We start from the raw sequence: 17,145 nt of genomic DNA, 5'->3' as shown, positions 1-17,145 counted from the left end.
CATTTATATATCATTTTATATTACTTTTAACGATATGGATATTTTGGTAATCTAACTCTTTTATCTATTAAATCTTTTTAATATGTCACATCAATCAATACAGTTACAAAGTTTACTCTCTAGTTTTCCTAAAAGAACACAGCTCGACCCACGGGTTTGTGGGTTAGTGAATTGAAAGAAGGGATGTCGAAGTGAGCCAAGCTGACTCACACAGGTTGAGTAAAAAATAGTCAGTTCAATCTCGCTCACTCTTTAATAACTCAAAAATTTTGCAATCCAACCCAACCCACCACAGGTTGGTGGGTTAGAGGATTTGTTAACTCACGGATTGAGACCTATTTTGATATCTTTAATTAAAAGATGAAAACATAAAAGAAAAAATAATTAAAGCATTGGTGAGCTCTATATGAATAAAGGTCTTTAAAAAAAAAAAAAACCTTATAAAAGATTTACCATTTTAATCTTACTACTTGTATCCATAAATAATTATTTTTATATCGTTTTAGTTTAACATAACAAATAATAACTTTTGATTAAATTAAGTCAACTCATAAACTATTTCATTTATACTTAAAAGGCAAAACGTCACAGTAAAAAAAAAATATAGTAAATTTTGATAAATACAAAAAATAATGAGTGCGTGTGTGTTTATTGTATTCATAATAAATGCACAGGCATGCAGGGGAGCTCAATTCCAAGCAGTAAGAAATATAACCAAAATATAACGATATTTGGCAATTATACTGTAGTATTCATGAGGCATATTAGTATTAATTAAAAGAATAAGAACGACTAACAGGTAATGACAGGATTGAGGCAAGGTAATATAAAACAGGGTCCAATGATCAAGGGTAGAAGTATGTTTTAATCACATTCTTAGACAGACACACAATATTGAAGTGTTATTGATTTGAGTATCAAAATGTCTGTAGATACCCACCCTCCGGAGACATTATACTAGGAGCAGTTCAAAGGTAGGTCCTGTGAAGAACAAGCGGAAGGTTGAAATTCTTGAGATCACTTAGTTCCAAACAATAAACAATAACACATGACAATGCCAATGTTACTGTCATGTATGTTAGTATGATGTGTTAGTGTTAGCACCACATCTTTAGTATCAACACCATGTGTTAGCATCAATACTGTGTCAGAGTCAACGTCATGTGTCAGTGTCAACACTAAATATTTTCTTTTCACAATTTTTCATAAAATAGAACAAGTTTTGTAATTTATTGATTAGTAAATTGAATTCAACTATATATTGGAGAGAAACAACGTTGTATTATTTAAAAATAAATATAGGAAAATTTGAGTCTCATATCGAATAAAAAACAAAACATCATTATCGTTATGAAAAATGACTTAATAATTGATTTAAAAAAAAAAATACTCAAGTGAAAAAAAAAAACACAAGGGGACGTAAGTAAATAATAATAATATTACAAATATATAGATGAAAAGTAGTATTTAACTCTACAATTATTAATATAGAAAAAAAACTAAAACTAAAGATACAATAATAATTATAAACAATTAAAATACCTTTATATGATAGTTTTTTATTATTTAGTATTGAATAATTATTTCATAAGAAAATATTAACCGGTTTTTTAAAAAAGTTTCTACAAATTTTATAATAAAAAATTTGAATTAAAATAACAAATGTAAAATATGGTTTTTTTTTATTTCAAATTTATATTAAATTAAAATAAAATCAAAATTTAATTATATGTCTAGTTTAAATATCTTTTTAAATTAATTCTAAATAAATAACTTATCAAAACTGAAATAAATAATATTAATTAAACTAATGACAAGGAATTATTTTGTATTTATATATTTAAAAATGTTAAAAAGTAACATTAATAATTATATTGTAATAAATTAATGTTTTAAGATATGTAAATAATATGATAAATTTGAAACTTACAATTGGGTTCATACTAAATGTTTTAAACTCAGTTACATGTGAAATTAAATGGCAAGTATAGAAAAGTGTTAAATAAAGTGATATAAAGGGACAAGGACAAAGATTTAAAGGGTGGATTTCACGAAATAAACTCAATGCAACAATTTACACAACATATATCCACGTACTCGAGCATTCACAAGATAAGTACACAAGTTATAAACTTCTATGTAAAAGTATTGATCCCTTAGTTATTTTAATACAAGTTTTGCATTAAGAGAAAATATTTAGAATGACTACGAGATTAAAGTCTATGTCTAAAATCAAACCTCTTAGTTGTTATATCAATGTTCAGGTTTCAAAATATTTTCAATGATTATACACCACAAAATATAATAGATAAAAATCATGCATTTGAAAATATAAAATATAACACAGTGGTAACGAAAAAGATTGATGCATAAGAAAAGCTACAAAAAGTTTAGATATATTACATCAAGAGTGTTAGGAATCAAAGTGTGAATCTAAGTCTCACATTGACCAAAAATGAGAAAGTAAAACACTATATAAGAATCAAGACCCATAAACCTATTGCCTTAAAGTTTTGGGTTGAGAGTGATGTCAGTGTCGTTAAAAATCTTAGTTGTGTTCTCACATTTAAAACTATTCCTTTTGTTGCATTATTGGCTTTTGGACTACTATCAAAAAGTAGTTGTCCGTTGGGCGAACATATCTTAATTGGGTAAGAAAATCTTGGTTGTGTTCTCACATTTAAAACTATTCCTTTTGTTGCATTATTAGCTTTTTGACTACTATCAAAAAGTAGTTGTCGGTTAAGCGAACATATCTTAATTGGATAAGAGGTTACTTACGTGTTAGACCAACTTCTTCCATTTGATGGGCGAACGACATACTCGTTGGGCGACTTACTAATGTTCTCATTTGGAGAATATATTAATGACTCGATGAAAGTGTTATGAAAATCAATTTTAAATTCTTCTCTAATCTTCCAATTTTATACAAAACAACCATACAAAAAAGGAATTATATATATCTTAAAAGAAAATATAAAAATCCTAAATATTTCCACTAAAATAATACAACATGCATTGTATAAAGACAAAGGGGTTAAAATAAACATGAAAAATAAGTAATTATCACACTTATTCTATAAAATTTAAAAATATTTAATTAAGTTCCAACTTGATCAATTTTTTGAATCTTAATTAACCCAATAAAACTTACAAATCCTATTTTTATATGTAGTAATAGATGAAACACTGACTAGGACTTTGAGCTTTAGTCCCGCTGGATTAGATTCCCATCAAACTTTACTGATATAGTATAACCTGAATTTGATATTTAAAAAAATATATAATAATATCATGTTAAAAACAAAATTGTAAATTTTAAATATGTTTATAAATATTAAAATATAAATTTATATCGAATAAAAAAAAATCCACCTCTGACTACAATTACCCGTTTACTCAATATTAACCCCAATCTAAATCAATCCAACCATTTATGCTCAAATTTATTTCAAATTTTAAATACAGATTTTTTTCCCACCCTTCCACTAACTTCCGGTACCAGTTTGGAAGCCGAAGGGCAAAGGATTGTATGGAAAAATGAATACGGCGTCGTACAAGAGACGTGACGTGTGGAGATTCTCCATGTCCGCGCGCACTGTAACTTAAATAACAACCCAATCATAAGGCGAGCAGGCTTTCTTAACCTGCGCACCCTCTAGCCCTTTGCCACCCCAAACCATATTTAAACCTACGTCCACGATTCGCGAACGACTTTGTCATTTCTCTCTCTAACTTTCTCTCTCTCCTCCCACCACAGCACGACGTGACGAAGAAAAGTCGAATCACGAACCTTCGCAGAAACCTCCGCTGATTCTTCACGAACCCGCGCGTCACGCCTTTCTCTCTCTTTCCCTTTTAGAATGGGTTTGATATCATCCTCGCTCTTCGATTCCGAAATTCTCCACCGGAGGTTTTGCTTTTGTGGCCGCGGCTTCTAGAAAAGCGAGTTAGGGTTTTTGATGCGATCGATCTCGTTAGGTTCTCGGCGATGATGGCGGATGAGGGATTCGGCTACGCGTGCTTCTTGGACGGTGACGGGAACGCCGCCGATGACGACAAGTTTTGCATCGATCTGGAAACTGTTATGAGCGTTCTCGACGAGGATAACAATCCCTCTGAGGTATAGTTTTGTGCTTGCAACGAGAGTGTGCGCGTGCCCCAACGATTTGTGAGGGGAAATTATTGTGAATTCCGATTAGATAGTGTGGAAAACTGGAATTCAACTGTTCCACTTTACCAATTGTTTTATATTCATGCTTCAACGCCTTTTGTATAGTTTTCTTGTTTGATTATATAAGATGTGGAACTTCTTGCACTGTTAATTTTCAATGAATGCAGTACTTCAGTTTTATCCAATGTCGCTTAGGTTCCCCGTTGGGATTTTGTAAAATTTCAGTAACATTATTAGTTCAGGCCAAGGTGTATGTATACTGAGCACGCAGCTTTGTAGTAGTGTTTTTAGGAAAATCACAATTTCTTTAAAGTAATCTTTAGTTAATCTGTGTAATTTTCTTCTGTGTACTAATCTTTTTTTAAAAGTTATGTTCGTTGCAACGTGAATGACGTGTTGAATCCCTCATTCCTAGAATGATCTTCGATCTTGCCAGTGACATTTTTATTCAGAAGATCTCTGTCGGATCATGTATGGTTTATCCAGTTGGGACAAACTTGCAAATCTGTTTTTGCACCTTTTATGAACAAAGAGTATTGCCATGCTATTTTTCTGCGCGTTTTCAATTCGTTGTTGTTTATGTTGAAGGACGAATGATATTTTATGACTAGTTTGTGCTTTCACTCATTTGTTTTTTATTAAATTTATGGGATGCTGAATGAGTAGTTAGTGTTGATGATCATTCCAAAAGGTGCTTAACAATTACAAGGATATCGAGAAGTCATAACTTCTGTTACTATATTTTCCTCTTGGTCTTTTCAATTAGCTAAGTTCGAGAACATCATTAAAATGATTGCTTACATTCAAACCAAATCCTTTATGCCTCTTTTGAATAACTAGCATTCATATGTGATGTTATCATCTATTCTAATCTTCTGGATGTCATGCTGCAGAGTAGTCCCGAGGATTTTTCATTGAAAAATATTTCACCTGGTGAATCTGGCATCCATGATAATTTTCTACTTCAAAACGGTATGTGGACTTGTGTGGCCTTTTTTAGTCATTTCCGCTGCTTATTGATTGTAATTAGTCTGTTGAACTTTATAGGGACATTCTTTAACTCTGATATTGGAATTGATATGTAATGTATTTGCTAATACTTTACATTGACTCTAGACTGTTTCCCTTGCCTACTCACTAGTGTCTCAAGTGGCCCCTTTTCTTAGGTTTGACATTAGTGGTTTCAGTTATAGGTTGTTCTGAGTTCTGATCATATGGGTTAGATTTTTAGACCAAGGGCTAACTAGTTTGTGATTCAGCAGGGAATTCTGTGCTTGAATGTGAACATGAAAACCAGGGACCTTCACCACAGACTTTCTCTTCCCCAAATGCTCTTGCTGGTGGTTACATGGACCATGAAGGTGATGATTTTGACTTCACAGAAAGGACAGGAGTTTCCAATTGTGAGATGCCTGCTTACATATGCACAAGATTTCCTGATGCTGAGGTTAATTCAAGCAATGTAGCTGTATGTGGAGATAGTTTGAAACTGACTATGTGGAAGTGTGAAAATGATAACCAAATCAAGCATGTAGGATATGGTGCAGAATCTGAACGTATGTATAATCTTCACTAGGTTATGATTAGTCTAAGACATTGGCAACTTGTTCATTGTTATGCTTGAATTTTTAATGCTTGGCTAGTGGCTGATTAAATTTTATGCATGCAGCTGCTTCACATGGTTCTATCATTGAGAATATTGATGTAAAATTTGATGATTATGAAACCTATACGAAAGAGATCACTGGACCTTCTGGTAAACAGGAAAATGACTCGTGTACATCGTTTGAAAGATCGTTTGTCGATGCTGATAGATTGTCTTATGTTGCAACTTCAACTGATTCCTCTATTTGTCAAGGTTCCAATGTTCCCAATGATTTTAATGACTATTATCCTTCTTTTAATATTTACCAAGGTATGGATGATAGGCCTGCTATTGCCAACGCTTCTGATTGTTTGTTTAATGGTGCTTATCCTCACGTGTGGGAAAATGAAAAAATGACGAGGAACATGAAGGTCAACAAGATGGAGTTATTTACTGATACAAGTGGTGGCATGCGTTCCATCATCAGTGGGGGGATGTCTTTTCAAGATAATCAATATACGTTCCAAGATAGTAAATATGCATCGTCTTTTCCTGGTAATGTTCTCTTTGAAGACAGTGCATCAGTGCAACAGTCAACTTGTGCTTCATATATTTCAAGTGCAGGTGAATCACTTAATGTCAAAACTGATAGAGATGGACTGATTATGCGTTACCAAAATCCTGCTCACAGTGAGGATGCTGAGTTCAATGTAGGTCAGGAGATGAAACAACTACCTGGTACTTTTCCTGCAGTTGGATCTCAGGGTAATGATTTATTGAGGTGTGAGGATAGTGTTACATTCACAACGACCGAGAAAGCCAAATATTATCAAGACGCTATTGGTGGAGCTGCCAATTACTTTCCAGGAATTATGGGAAACTTAAATTTAAAACCATTTGACAAATCTTTGTATAATCTCCAGACATCAATTGCCAGTGGGAAGCTGTATAATTGTGTTATGAGTGAAGGAGAGGGAAAATCAATTGAGCATAGAAGTATTGATTCCCAGCTTTCAAAAGGAAGTACCGACAAATCCAATATTGAGGATGAATCTGATGTTTGCATTATTGAAGACATCAGTCACCCTGCACCTGTGAGTCGATCAGCAGATCTTGGGAATTCCCTCAACACATTACAATCTTCAAGAGGTGTTTATACTCATTCTTCTACGGTGGGAGTTATGAGACCAAAGGCACGTGACGAGCAGTACATATTACGAGTTGCATTGCAGGTTGACACTTTATCCTCTGTAGTCCTTGGCAGTTTGAAGGGTATTCTTTGCACGTGCAGTCATGCACATTAGTTGACCCCCTTTCTGTCAGGCACTTTCAAATCATATCATATAATGTTTTCTAATAATTATCGGAGGTATGTGAATTGATGCGATTTGGTGGAGATGGTAATGCATGTATAATTTAGAATGTTATATTTGGGAAATAATTGGTTATTTTATGGCATCTGTAAAGGATTTGCGACTTTTTCTCTTGGGTGTGGTGTGAAAGATTATGATCAGCGTGATATTGTCCCTGCACCATCCCTGGTTATTGCTATTTTCAAATTTTGCCATGGCTTGCATGACATATTAATATCTTACTGTCCTGGTTTTCTCAAACTCAATAACTTCTGTTGATAACGCAGGATCTTTCCCAACCAAAATCAGAGGTTAGTCCACCAGATGGACTGCTGGCAGTTCCTCTTTTACGACATCAGGTTATATTCTTGAATCGTTTTATATGTTGTGTCTCTCCTTTAAAAATACTATTATATAGGTGTTTTAAGTCTGTTCTGCCAGCTTCTTCCAAACTAAAATGAATATCTGGATCTGTAATTTGGTAGTCAAAAGCCAAAAAAAAAAACATTATTTTTGTGATTTATTTTGCAAATTTGCATCGGTGATATAAATTGGGTAGTTATTTTACCAAAAATATGGATAACTTCTAAAATTAGTCTATAGGATTATTCATTTCCACGCTCACAAAACAAGATCAGAGTATGAAATAATTGTAGTGCTTCAATATTTCTAAGTTCTTCCATAAGGCCTTGATTCTTTATTGAATCACTATAGCTTCCCTCTCTTTGCCACCCCAACAGGTTTTATGGGGTTATACCTTCCCCACTCCTTGATGCAAATGTGTGCAATGTGGTTGAAAAGTAAATTCCCCATTTTCACCCTTAATCACTTTATCGTTGCGGCCTTAGTAAACAAATAACTGTATGAGGCCTAATAATCAATTATATATTGTTTGTTGGTTAACTGTACAAGTGGTTCGAAGTTTTTGGTTATTCCGAGTCTTTTATGAAACTTTTCGTTTATTAATTTCAACCCAAATTTTGTTTTGATGCCCTGATAACTTGCTTACTCTGTATGTTTGAATCACCCAACTGAAATGGTTGTTTTTTTTTTTTTTTACAGAGAATTGCTTTATCATGGATGGTTCAGAAGGAAACTTCAAGTTTGTACTGTTGTGGAGGAATTCTTGCAGATGATCAGGTGAGTGCAATGCACTCGTAATCTGAGATGATAGTTGACTATCAACAAATTATTTGAATTCCTTGCAAGAAATTTATACTTTATTCTCTTGTAGGGTCTTGGAAAAACAGTGTCGACCATTGCTTTAATATTAAAGGAAAGACCTCCATTGGTGAATAAATCCAACATTGCAAAGAAAAGTGAATTAGAAACTTTGAACCTGGATGCAGATGATGATCAGCTTCCTGAGAGTGGCGTAGTGAATACTGAATCTAATATTGTTCAAGATTTATCTTGTATAAATACAAACAAGAACATGAATTTGCTAGTGCATGTAAAAGGAAGGCCGTCTGCAGGAACCCTTGTTGTTTGTCCAACTAGTGTCTTGCGGCAATGGGATGAAGAGTTGCACAGTAAGGTAACTGGCAAAGCAAATCTTTCTGTCCTAGTGTACCATGGTAGCAATCGAACAAAAGATCCTTATGAGCTTGCCAAGCATGATGTTGTTCTGACGACTTATTCAATTGTCAGCATGGAGGTCCCTAAGCAGCCTCTAGTTGACAAAGACGATGAAGAAAAAGGAGCTTATGATGATCCTGCAGTATCAAGCAAGAAAAGGAAATGCCCTTCTAGTTCTAAAACTAGCAAGAAGGGACTGGACTCTGCGATGCTTGACTCTGTTGCTCGTCCTCTTGCGAAAGTGGCTTGGTTTAGAGTTGTCCTGGATGAGGCCCAGAGTATCAAGAATCACAGAACTCAAGTTGCAAGGGCTTGTTGGGGTCTTAGAGCAAAGCGTAGATGGTGCTTATCAGGGACTCCTATCCAGAATGCAATCGATGATCTCTATAGCTACTTCAGATTTTTAAGATATGATCCTTATGCTGTGTACACATCATTCTGTTCCACAATTAAGATCCCTATCAGCAAAAGTCCATCGAAAGGATATAGAAAGCTACAAGCTGTCTTAAAAACAATCATGTTACGTCGCACAAAAGGTAAACTTGAATGCAAGAAATTCACATCATCACTTAAGGAGGTTATTAGACATCTTTTGTCTTTTCTATTCTAGTGTATTATCCTTATTGTTTGCTATTATGTTTAACTTTCAATTTTTTTTTTGTATATAACCATGCTACGGTCATAATTTGCTGTAGGCACACTTCTTGATGGGGAGCCTATCATTTCTTTGCCACCTAAATCTGTAGAGTTGAAAAAAGTGGAATTTTCACAGGAGGAACGTGATTTCTATTCTAGACTAGAGGCTGATTCCCGAGCACAGTTTCAGGTCGCATTCTTAATCTTTAGAACAGTCTGGAAATATTCAAATAATGAAAACATCTTTCTTTTTTTTTTCATTGTTGTGCTTTTATTCTATCCCAAAAGAAGGGGGGGGGGGGGGGGGTATTCTTGGTGGTATATTTTAATGGCAATACTTATTAAATTCCTCTTGTCATGTCATAGGAATATGCTGATGCTGGAACTGTGAAGCAAAATTATGTTAACATTTTATTGATGCTTTTGCGCCTTAGACAAGCATGCGATCATCCCCTGCTTGTCAAGCGTTACAATTCTAACTCCCTCTGGAAATCTTCAGTTGAGATGGCAAAGAAGCTTACTCAGGAAAAACGATTATCTCTTTTAAATTGTTTGGAAGCTTGTTTGGCCCTCTGCGGTATCTGTAATGTATGTTTTGACTGTACCTTTTTATTCCTAAATGAATGTTACATGGATTAGTATGACTGTTATTCGATATGAGAGAACACAATATTCTAGTAATTACTGAGAAATCAATGCTTAAAATGATTTTGTACTTCTGTTTATTCCAATTTTTTATTTTCTGTATATTATGTTGATGTTGAGGGGGATGGGGGTTGTGACCGAGGAAAATAAGACAGTGGACTAAATAGAGACCTGCTTTCACTACTTGTTGCATTTAATAATAGGTAGAAAGGATGATCAAGATTTATTTTCTTAAACGCTCTTGCTTGATCGGAGTTGAGATTTACACGGTTGTAATTGTATTTTTAAAAACACCAATTTACCATATCCTGACTTCGATCTAATATCTCCTTTCTTGGTTTCTGTGTAGGATCCTCCTGAAGATGCTGTTGTTTCAGTTTGTGGTCATGTTTTTTGTAACCAGTGCATTTGCGAACATCTTACTGGTGATGACAATCAGTGCCCTGCTACAAACTGCAAAATTCGATTAAGCATGTCTTCAGTGTTCTCCAAAGTCACATTGAATAGTTCTTTTTCTGATCAGGCTTGTGATAATTTGCCTGCTTACTCTGGTTGTGAAGTGGATGAATCTGAGTTTTATTCTGAGAGTCAGCCATATAATTCTTCAAAAATTAGGGCTGCACTTGAGGTGTTGCAGTCTTTGTCTAAACCACAATGCTGTGCTCCCCAAAGCAATTCTGTGCATAGCACTCTGGGGGAAACTACTGATGGGCTCGGCAGCTCATCTTGTGACCGAATGAAATCCTCAAATGAATGTCCTGAGAACCAAAATGTGTTAGAGAGAGCCTCTAATAATTCAATTGGTGGTGAGAAAGCTATAGTGTTTTCGCAGTGGACTAGGATGCTAGATTTACTTGAAGCATGTCTTAAGAATTCTTCAATCCAGTATAGAAGACTTGACGGAACAATGTCTGTCTCGGCAAGGGATAAAGCTGTTAAAGACTTTAACACTCTCCCTGAGGTATGTAATATAGTCAAGCCCACCTAGTGGGAAATGGCTTTGATTACTTTATTTAATATTATTGGTGAGATGGTATTATTTGATGATTTTTCTGTCTGCAATGTAATGTTCAGTGGGATTTATCTGTCCTTTTCAGGTTTCAGTTATGATTATGTCTTTGAAGGCTGCTAGTCTTGGTCTGAATATGGTTGCTGCCTGCCATGTTCTTATGCTAGATCTTTGGTGGAATCCGACAACTGAAGATCAAGCTATAGACAGAGCGCATCGTATTGGACAGACCCGTCCTGTCACAGTCTTGCGGTTAACTGTTAGAGATACAGTTGAAGACCGTATTTTAGCTCTGCAGGTATTTTCTTTTGGTTGCCTTGTAAACATGCCCTTTTGTAAAAGGGGAGATTTTGCCATGTTGGTCTGGTTGGTTTATGAACTTAAAAACAATTCTTTTGGGGGAGAATTTGATAAAAAAAGTTCTTGGAATCAGTTTGGAATGCTACTGAACTCTCGATGGACAATTGCACACATATCACAATTCATTAATAATTAAGTTCATATGTGGGTTGGTGATTTTTTCTTTAAACTACTTGAAATATTTCTGTTTAGCCCTTCTGATTCCTTTTGTTTTTGGGTTGTGTTTGCTGAATATTCATTGTACACTAGTATTCATGTGTGCGTATAACTCATTCTTTTAGATGGGAACTTTTAATGTGACAATTTTTTATATAGCACACAATTTAATGTGAATATACAATTATTTTTAAAGTATATGAGAAAGAATACTCAAAGCAATAATCTTACTTGCTTCATTATGGTATGGTTATGAAGGCTGCATTAGCTATGTAGTTGATGTTATTGATAGATGCATTTATATACGTTATATGTCCTGGTACGGAATTTGCCATATTTTCGAATGAATTTTTTTCGAGCTTATATATATATATATATATATATATATTACAGTATTTCTGAATAAAATATAGTTTGTTTATAGATAATGATACGTGTTACTTTAAAAAGCATGTGCATCACTAGTTTTTACCTTTTAATAACGTACTTCAAGATTCTCCTATTATCTTTTGGACGATGATATACAAACACTCTTATTTTAAAGTATAAAATGATTTAGGATGAATCAATATTTTTTATTTTTTTATTTAAGAAGTGTTAAAAGTTGTAGAAAAATTGGAAGATGTACATGTAAAATTTTCCTCATCTTTTTCTTCTATTGTGATTTAATTTTGATTTTTTTAAATATTTATTTGTCTAATCTTTGCATCTGGGCTTATACATGTTGTATCACGGTTGCTCATGCTAGAAAACCTTTGTTTTCTTCTATATGCACTTGCAGCAAAAAAAGCGAAAAATGGTTGCGTCTGCCTTTGGAGAGGATGGAACTGGTGGTCGTCAAAGTCGCCTTACTGTGGATGATCTAAAATACCTGTTCATGATGTGATTAGACATATATACATACAGATATAATTTTAATTTTTTGGATTGGTGATTTTTTTCCTAGGAGCAGGCGTCAGTGGGTTGGTTTTTGGCGGCAGCAGAAGAAACAGGGTGCTGAAATTTTTCTAACATGGCCTCTGTTGACACGTGACAAGAAAAAGTTAAATGAATTGTCTTTAGTGAAGGGATGATTCAATTGTTTACCTTGAAATTTTGGTTTAGTCGTTAACATTTGTATAGGTTGTTGAGAGTATAGCATAGACAGAAACATAGAAATTGTTGTGCTCCTTGTAAATAGTATAGATAGATAATTAACATCTTTTTCCTTTTACAGTCTTTCTTGCTCTAATTGGTGTTTTTTTTTATAATTATTTTGGCTTAGTTGTACAAATAATCCTTTATCTTTTTGCGTTTTATATATCTGTTACTACTCTTTTATCTTCTGAAAATTTATTTAGCTATTTGTGCTTTTAAAGTTAACTCCATCCATGATGTTCCCCTCTCCTTTCTCTCTCTCTTCTCTCAACTGTACTTGCTTCTTTTTCTACACGCCTAACCTATTATCCCTCTGCCTGTAATTACCCAAACCCCTTCCTCTTCCCTCTCGGCAACTAGTATCTTACTGAATCCCTTTTCCAACAAAATAACCGTAACAGAAAAAATAAAAGGAAGAAATCCTATCCTTTTTTTAAGTTTGGCAAGAACAAGAAAAAAGGGGTACTTTCTATCTAAGACAGATGTTAAGAGCGACATTTTAGGGTGTATTGTATGAAGCAAATTTTGATTAGTTTTTGGAGAAGAAAATATAGAACTGGACTAATCAATCATTAATAAATATATACAGAGGTAATATAGATGACAGTTTTTTACACTTAGTAACATTAAAAAGGTCACACAAAATATGTAAAAAAATACAATTATTTAACTCAACGGAGAAAAACGAAAGTCACAACAAAAATCACTAAGCTAAATCCAATAGGACTCCGTAAGGTTTCAACTAATACATCCTTCGTCGGAAATGAAAAAAACTCTTTCCTGAAATATATATAAAGCAATAACAGCTTTCCAAGCGAAGTATCCATAAAGTCAAGGTCATGGTTTGTGGTTTTCGTGTTTTGGTCGGGTGTATTGTAATCTTAGTTATGTAAATTTTCGCATTATTATTCAATGTCTCTGGTGTGGAAGGTTTGTTATATGTTATACTTTTTAATAAATTAGAATACAAACATCTGTAAGAGGACTTTCGTCATAAGTTTTGAAAGAAATACATGATATAATGTGTACTCTATTTGGTGTTTAGACACATCACAGTATCAAAATTTTTTTTTTGATCGGGTAGTGGTATTGTAAAGGAAAAATGTTTTTATAGCAGCATTCCGTAAGTATATCATCAATGGTCTCATGGTCTAGTGGTTAGGACATTGGACTCTGAATCCAGTAACCCGAGTTCAAATCTCGGTGGGACCTCTTTTTCTTTTTGAAGTTTGATATTTTCTTGCAATTTATTAAAAATAATTGTTTAATAATTGACAATGTTATTTTGATGCACAGAGAAATACTATAACACGACGAACATCAAAAGAAACATTGCAACAGCTCGATTAGTTTTTGTGATAACATTTATTAACTTGTTAAAAAAAAATGAAGTCAAACACAACATGCAATCCCATATAAATTAATAAAAATATTAAATACAATTTGATCTTTAAAAACAGAAGATATATTAATACAATCCTAAAACATGCAGGACTATAAGAATATAACATTTATACAAACCAACTAAAAACCAATTCTAATTTTAAGCACAAACCACTCACTTACAATAACTTTCATATAATGATTTTAAACATTTTTTTTTTTTTAGACATGATTGTTTCCATCCTTCTTTTATTTCTTTAAATTTCTCATCTTCAAAGTTTGAAGATGAGTACAGAGAGAATGAAAGAGAAATTGAGTGAGTATCATATTGCGTTAGTGATAAAGCAAAGAGGAGGAATGTTGAAAGTGATGTTTAAGTGTAGAGTGTATGGGAGGTCATCTACAAGATGAAGATGGATGATGGGATTTGAAGAGGATGATGACAAGAGATGGATTGTAGAGTATAAATTTGAGGAATAAAATGTTGAAAGCAACCTTCAAAAGAAAAAACTTTTAAATTCACATATAAATAATATGTGAAATACCATTTGTAAAGTCAAAAAATTTGTAAGATCATTAGATAAAAAAGATTACATCTATTTACTTTTAAAATTTATGGATCAAACTTATTAAAGTTTTGAATAATAACACTATTTAATTTCACATTATAATTTAAAAGACTAAAATCATATTAATATATAAATATTGAATTGAGTTTATATAAGTTTAAGTTGGTTTTGTTTGATACAATTAAACTAAATTCAAATTTCATTGAGTTATAATATGAGTGCTCTAGCCTACTTTTTATTTTACTTTTTTATAACTATTACTTTTAATTTATTTGAGTGTTTTTCTTATTTTTTTTACTACAAATTTTATAATTTAAATAAATAAAAAATCCAATCCGTTCTTTTTTTAGTTTCTTTTCGTAGTTCATTACTTCCCAATTCACTATATATTTTTTACTTTCTATTCCTCTTTTGGTTGAAAAATGTCTCCATTCGTTTCATATATAAAGTGCGAAGGTTGCATATGCTATGACGTTTTGGAATATAACAGAAAAATAAAAGGTAAAATTGAGTAGAAAATGAATAATGTAAAAGAAAATGTTATTGGGAATGCCTTATCTGATTTTCCACAAAGTGGTCAATGCAGATATTGGTGAACAGTTTGTCCCACGTACGCCTTAGATTGCTCCTATCGGACAACAAATAAAAGAGAGACATTAATAATATTTTATTTCAAAATGTGTTATCTTATATAGTGCTTAAGTACCATCTCATAATGCCAAAACAAGACTTTAGTTTTTACATTTTTCTTTACTACCACCTCATAATATTTACTTTAGTTTTTTTCTTCTATAACCGTCCGTGAATGAAATAGGGAAAATGTGAGATTATAGAAGGATAATGTAGTACGAAGAGACAGAGAAAAAAATACAAAGAATGTTAATTATGGAGCTTTTTTGGAAAACCACATAGTTTAATTAATGTTTTTTTTCCGATGTAATTGTTGGGTGGCAAACATAGATGTGGTGTAATGTGAGTTTCCTTAATTTCTTCATTCATGTGGTGCATGGTCATAAACAGCTCAAACTTTGGTATATTGATTTGACCCCATTTGAAAGTGCGCCTTATCTACCATTAATTTGGTTAAACCCACGTAGAAAAAATATGATGCTTATCTACCATTAATTTCTTCATTTATGTTCAGTGTCTGGTTGCCGCATGAAGATAACGTGTCTTCTGATGATTCAGTTTCCGCACCCAAGAAGTGGAATTGCACTATTCCATTTATTCACGCCACATTTTACCTCAAATAATCACTTATATACACCTTAACACACCCATTGCGATAGTATTTATAACGTGATGAAATTATTGATCCATTGTTGAAATTAATAAAGTTGGAATGATGAGATAGTCACTGTTGCATTCCTGTGAGCACTTAGGGTTCCCCTAGTTCAAGTCATAATGCATAAGGTTCGCCACAAAACTCAAGCTTTCTACTTTGTGATGATGAGATTCTTGAAAATAGGTAGCTTTTGATTACATATTTTAGAGAATATATACCAAACCGCAATTTCCCAATCAACAAGAATATTGTCGTTGGTCAATATGTGCCTTTGTATGGTCTTTTTGATATGACACCGAATAAAGACTACCCAAATATTTCCTTTTTCACACTATATATTATGGATATATATACACTTCTTCTTATCACTTTCTAAAATTGCTTTCTTTTAACCAATACAACAAATTCACTCTTTCAATATATTACCCAAAAGGAATTCACTGTTCAAACACTGTGTTTAAGCTTCTCATATAAAACAAACTCAAGTTTTATTACTACACTATTTTTGTGTGATTACACACTTTAATACTTTTATATATATATATATATATATATATATATATATATATATATATATATATATATATATATTTATTTATTTATTTATGCCGGAAGCTAATTTCTATAGATAGAGATGACAACGGGTCAGGTACAAATATTTCCTACTCATAATTCCGATTTACAATAAAGAATCTATTTATTATCCATCTTGTTACTTATCGAATATCCATTTAAAAAATACATGCGAATTTTGAAAAATCTCTAGATATCTATGAATAACCGCGAAGTTTAAAAAAAATATTTTATAAATTTTAAAAATAGAATTACAAAAATATATAAAATAAAATATAAATTTAATCTAATTTAATAAAATATAAATTAAATTTTAATTTTAATTATTTTTAAATTAATAAAATATAAATTAATTTTTATTTTTATTTTTTGATGAATAACAAATATTTGCAAATACAAATAATAAGATATTTACATCCGACCTATTTATAAATAAAGATTAAAATATTCACTGCTCACATATAATAAATGTCCATGAGTAAATTTTATCTTACCCGCATAAACGGATATTTTTATCATTCTTACCAAAGATTTCGTCCTTTATACGTTGTCAAAAAAATAATATGAAAAATAGGTGATACAAAATGAAACTGCATAATTTATACCACTGGTTGAAAATAAGAAAATCAAATAGGATTATTCCATTGCACCTAAATATTTCTCAGTGTTTCCACGAAATTGAGAATAAATGATTAATTCCTTA

The 17,145-nt window shown here is 32.5% G+C and overlaps 1 protein-coding gene and 1 non-coding gene across 6 annotated transcripts; both read left to right on the top strand.

Moving 5' to 3' along the window:
• The first annotated feature begins 3,668 nt into the window (after window positions 1–3,668).
• Window positions 3,669–12,726, top strand: LOC114189123 (helicase-like transcription factor CHR28). 5 transcript variants are annotated; one of them, XM_028077831.2, is made up of 13 exons: window positions 3,669–4,123; window positions 5,068–5,146; window positions 5,434–5,730; window positions 5,844–6,383; window positions 6,474–6,991; window positions 7,399–7,470; window positions 8,174–8,251; window positions 8,346–9,225; window positions 9,385–9,515; window positions 9,692–9,913; window positions 10,320–10,931; window positions 11,068–11,277; window positions 12,277–12,726. In XM_028077831.2, exons 1-13 carry the CDS (start codon window positions 3,992–3,994, stop codon window positions 12,379–12,381), a joined length of 3,876 nt encoding a protein of 1,291 aa, XP_027933632.2. In that variant the 5' UTR covers window positions 3,669–3,991; the 3' UTR covers window positions 12,382–12,726. The 5 variants fall into 5 exon arrangements, with proteins under 5 accessions (XP_027933632.2, XP_027933631.2, XP_027933630.2 ...); XM_028077830.2 differs by having other exon boundaries at window positions 3,670–4,123; window positions 5,437–5,730; window positions 5,844–6,991; XM_028077829.2 differs by having other exon boundaries at window positions 3,670–4,123; window positions 5,844–6,991.
• A 1,046-nt stretch (window positions 12,727–13,772) lies between these two features.
• TRNAQ-CUG (transfer RNA glutamine (anticodon CUG)) lies at window positions 13,773–13,844 on the top strand. Its single transcript has one exon. It is a non-coding gene; the product is annotated as a tRNA-Gln (tRNA).
• The last annotated feature ends 3,301 nt before the right edge of the window (window positions 13,845–17,145 follow it).

The sequence above is a fragment of the Vigna unguiculata genome, chromosome 6 (genome assembly GCF_037176805.1).
Source record: "Vigna unguiculata cultivar grain cowpea cultivar isolate G323 ecotype 2 chromosome 6, ASM3717680v1, whole genome shotgun sequence".
Taxonomy (NCBI): Eukaryota; Viridiplantae; Streptophyta; class Magnoliopsida; order Fabales; family Fabaceae; genus Vigna; species Vigna unguiculata.
This window is presented reverse-complemented; position numbering and strand designations above follow the sequence as displayed.

What these genes read in the sequence shown, in the direction of transcription:
- LOC114189123 (XM_028077829.2), top strand. Translation starts at nt 3,992, where the DNA reads ATGATGGCGGATGAGGGATTCGGCTACGCGTGCTTCTTGGACGGTGAC. An exon ending in ATATGGTGCAGAATCTGAAC is followed by an intron (nt 5,731 to 5,843) that starts GTATGTATAATC and finishes TTATGCATGCAG; the next exon opens with CTGCTTCACATGGTTCTATC. An exon ending in TTCCTCTTTTACGACATCAG is followed by an intron (nt 7,471 to 8,173) that starts GTTATATTCTTG and finishes TTTTTTTTACAG; the next exon opens with AGAATTGCTTTATCATGGAT.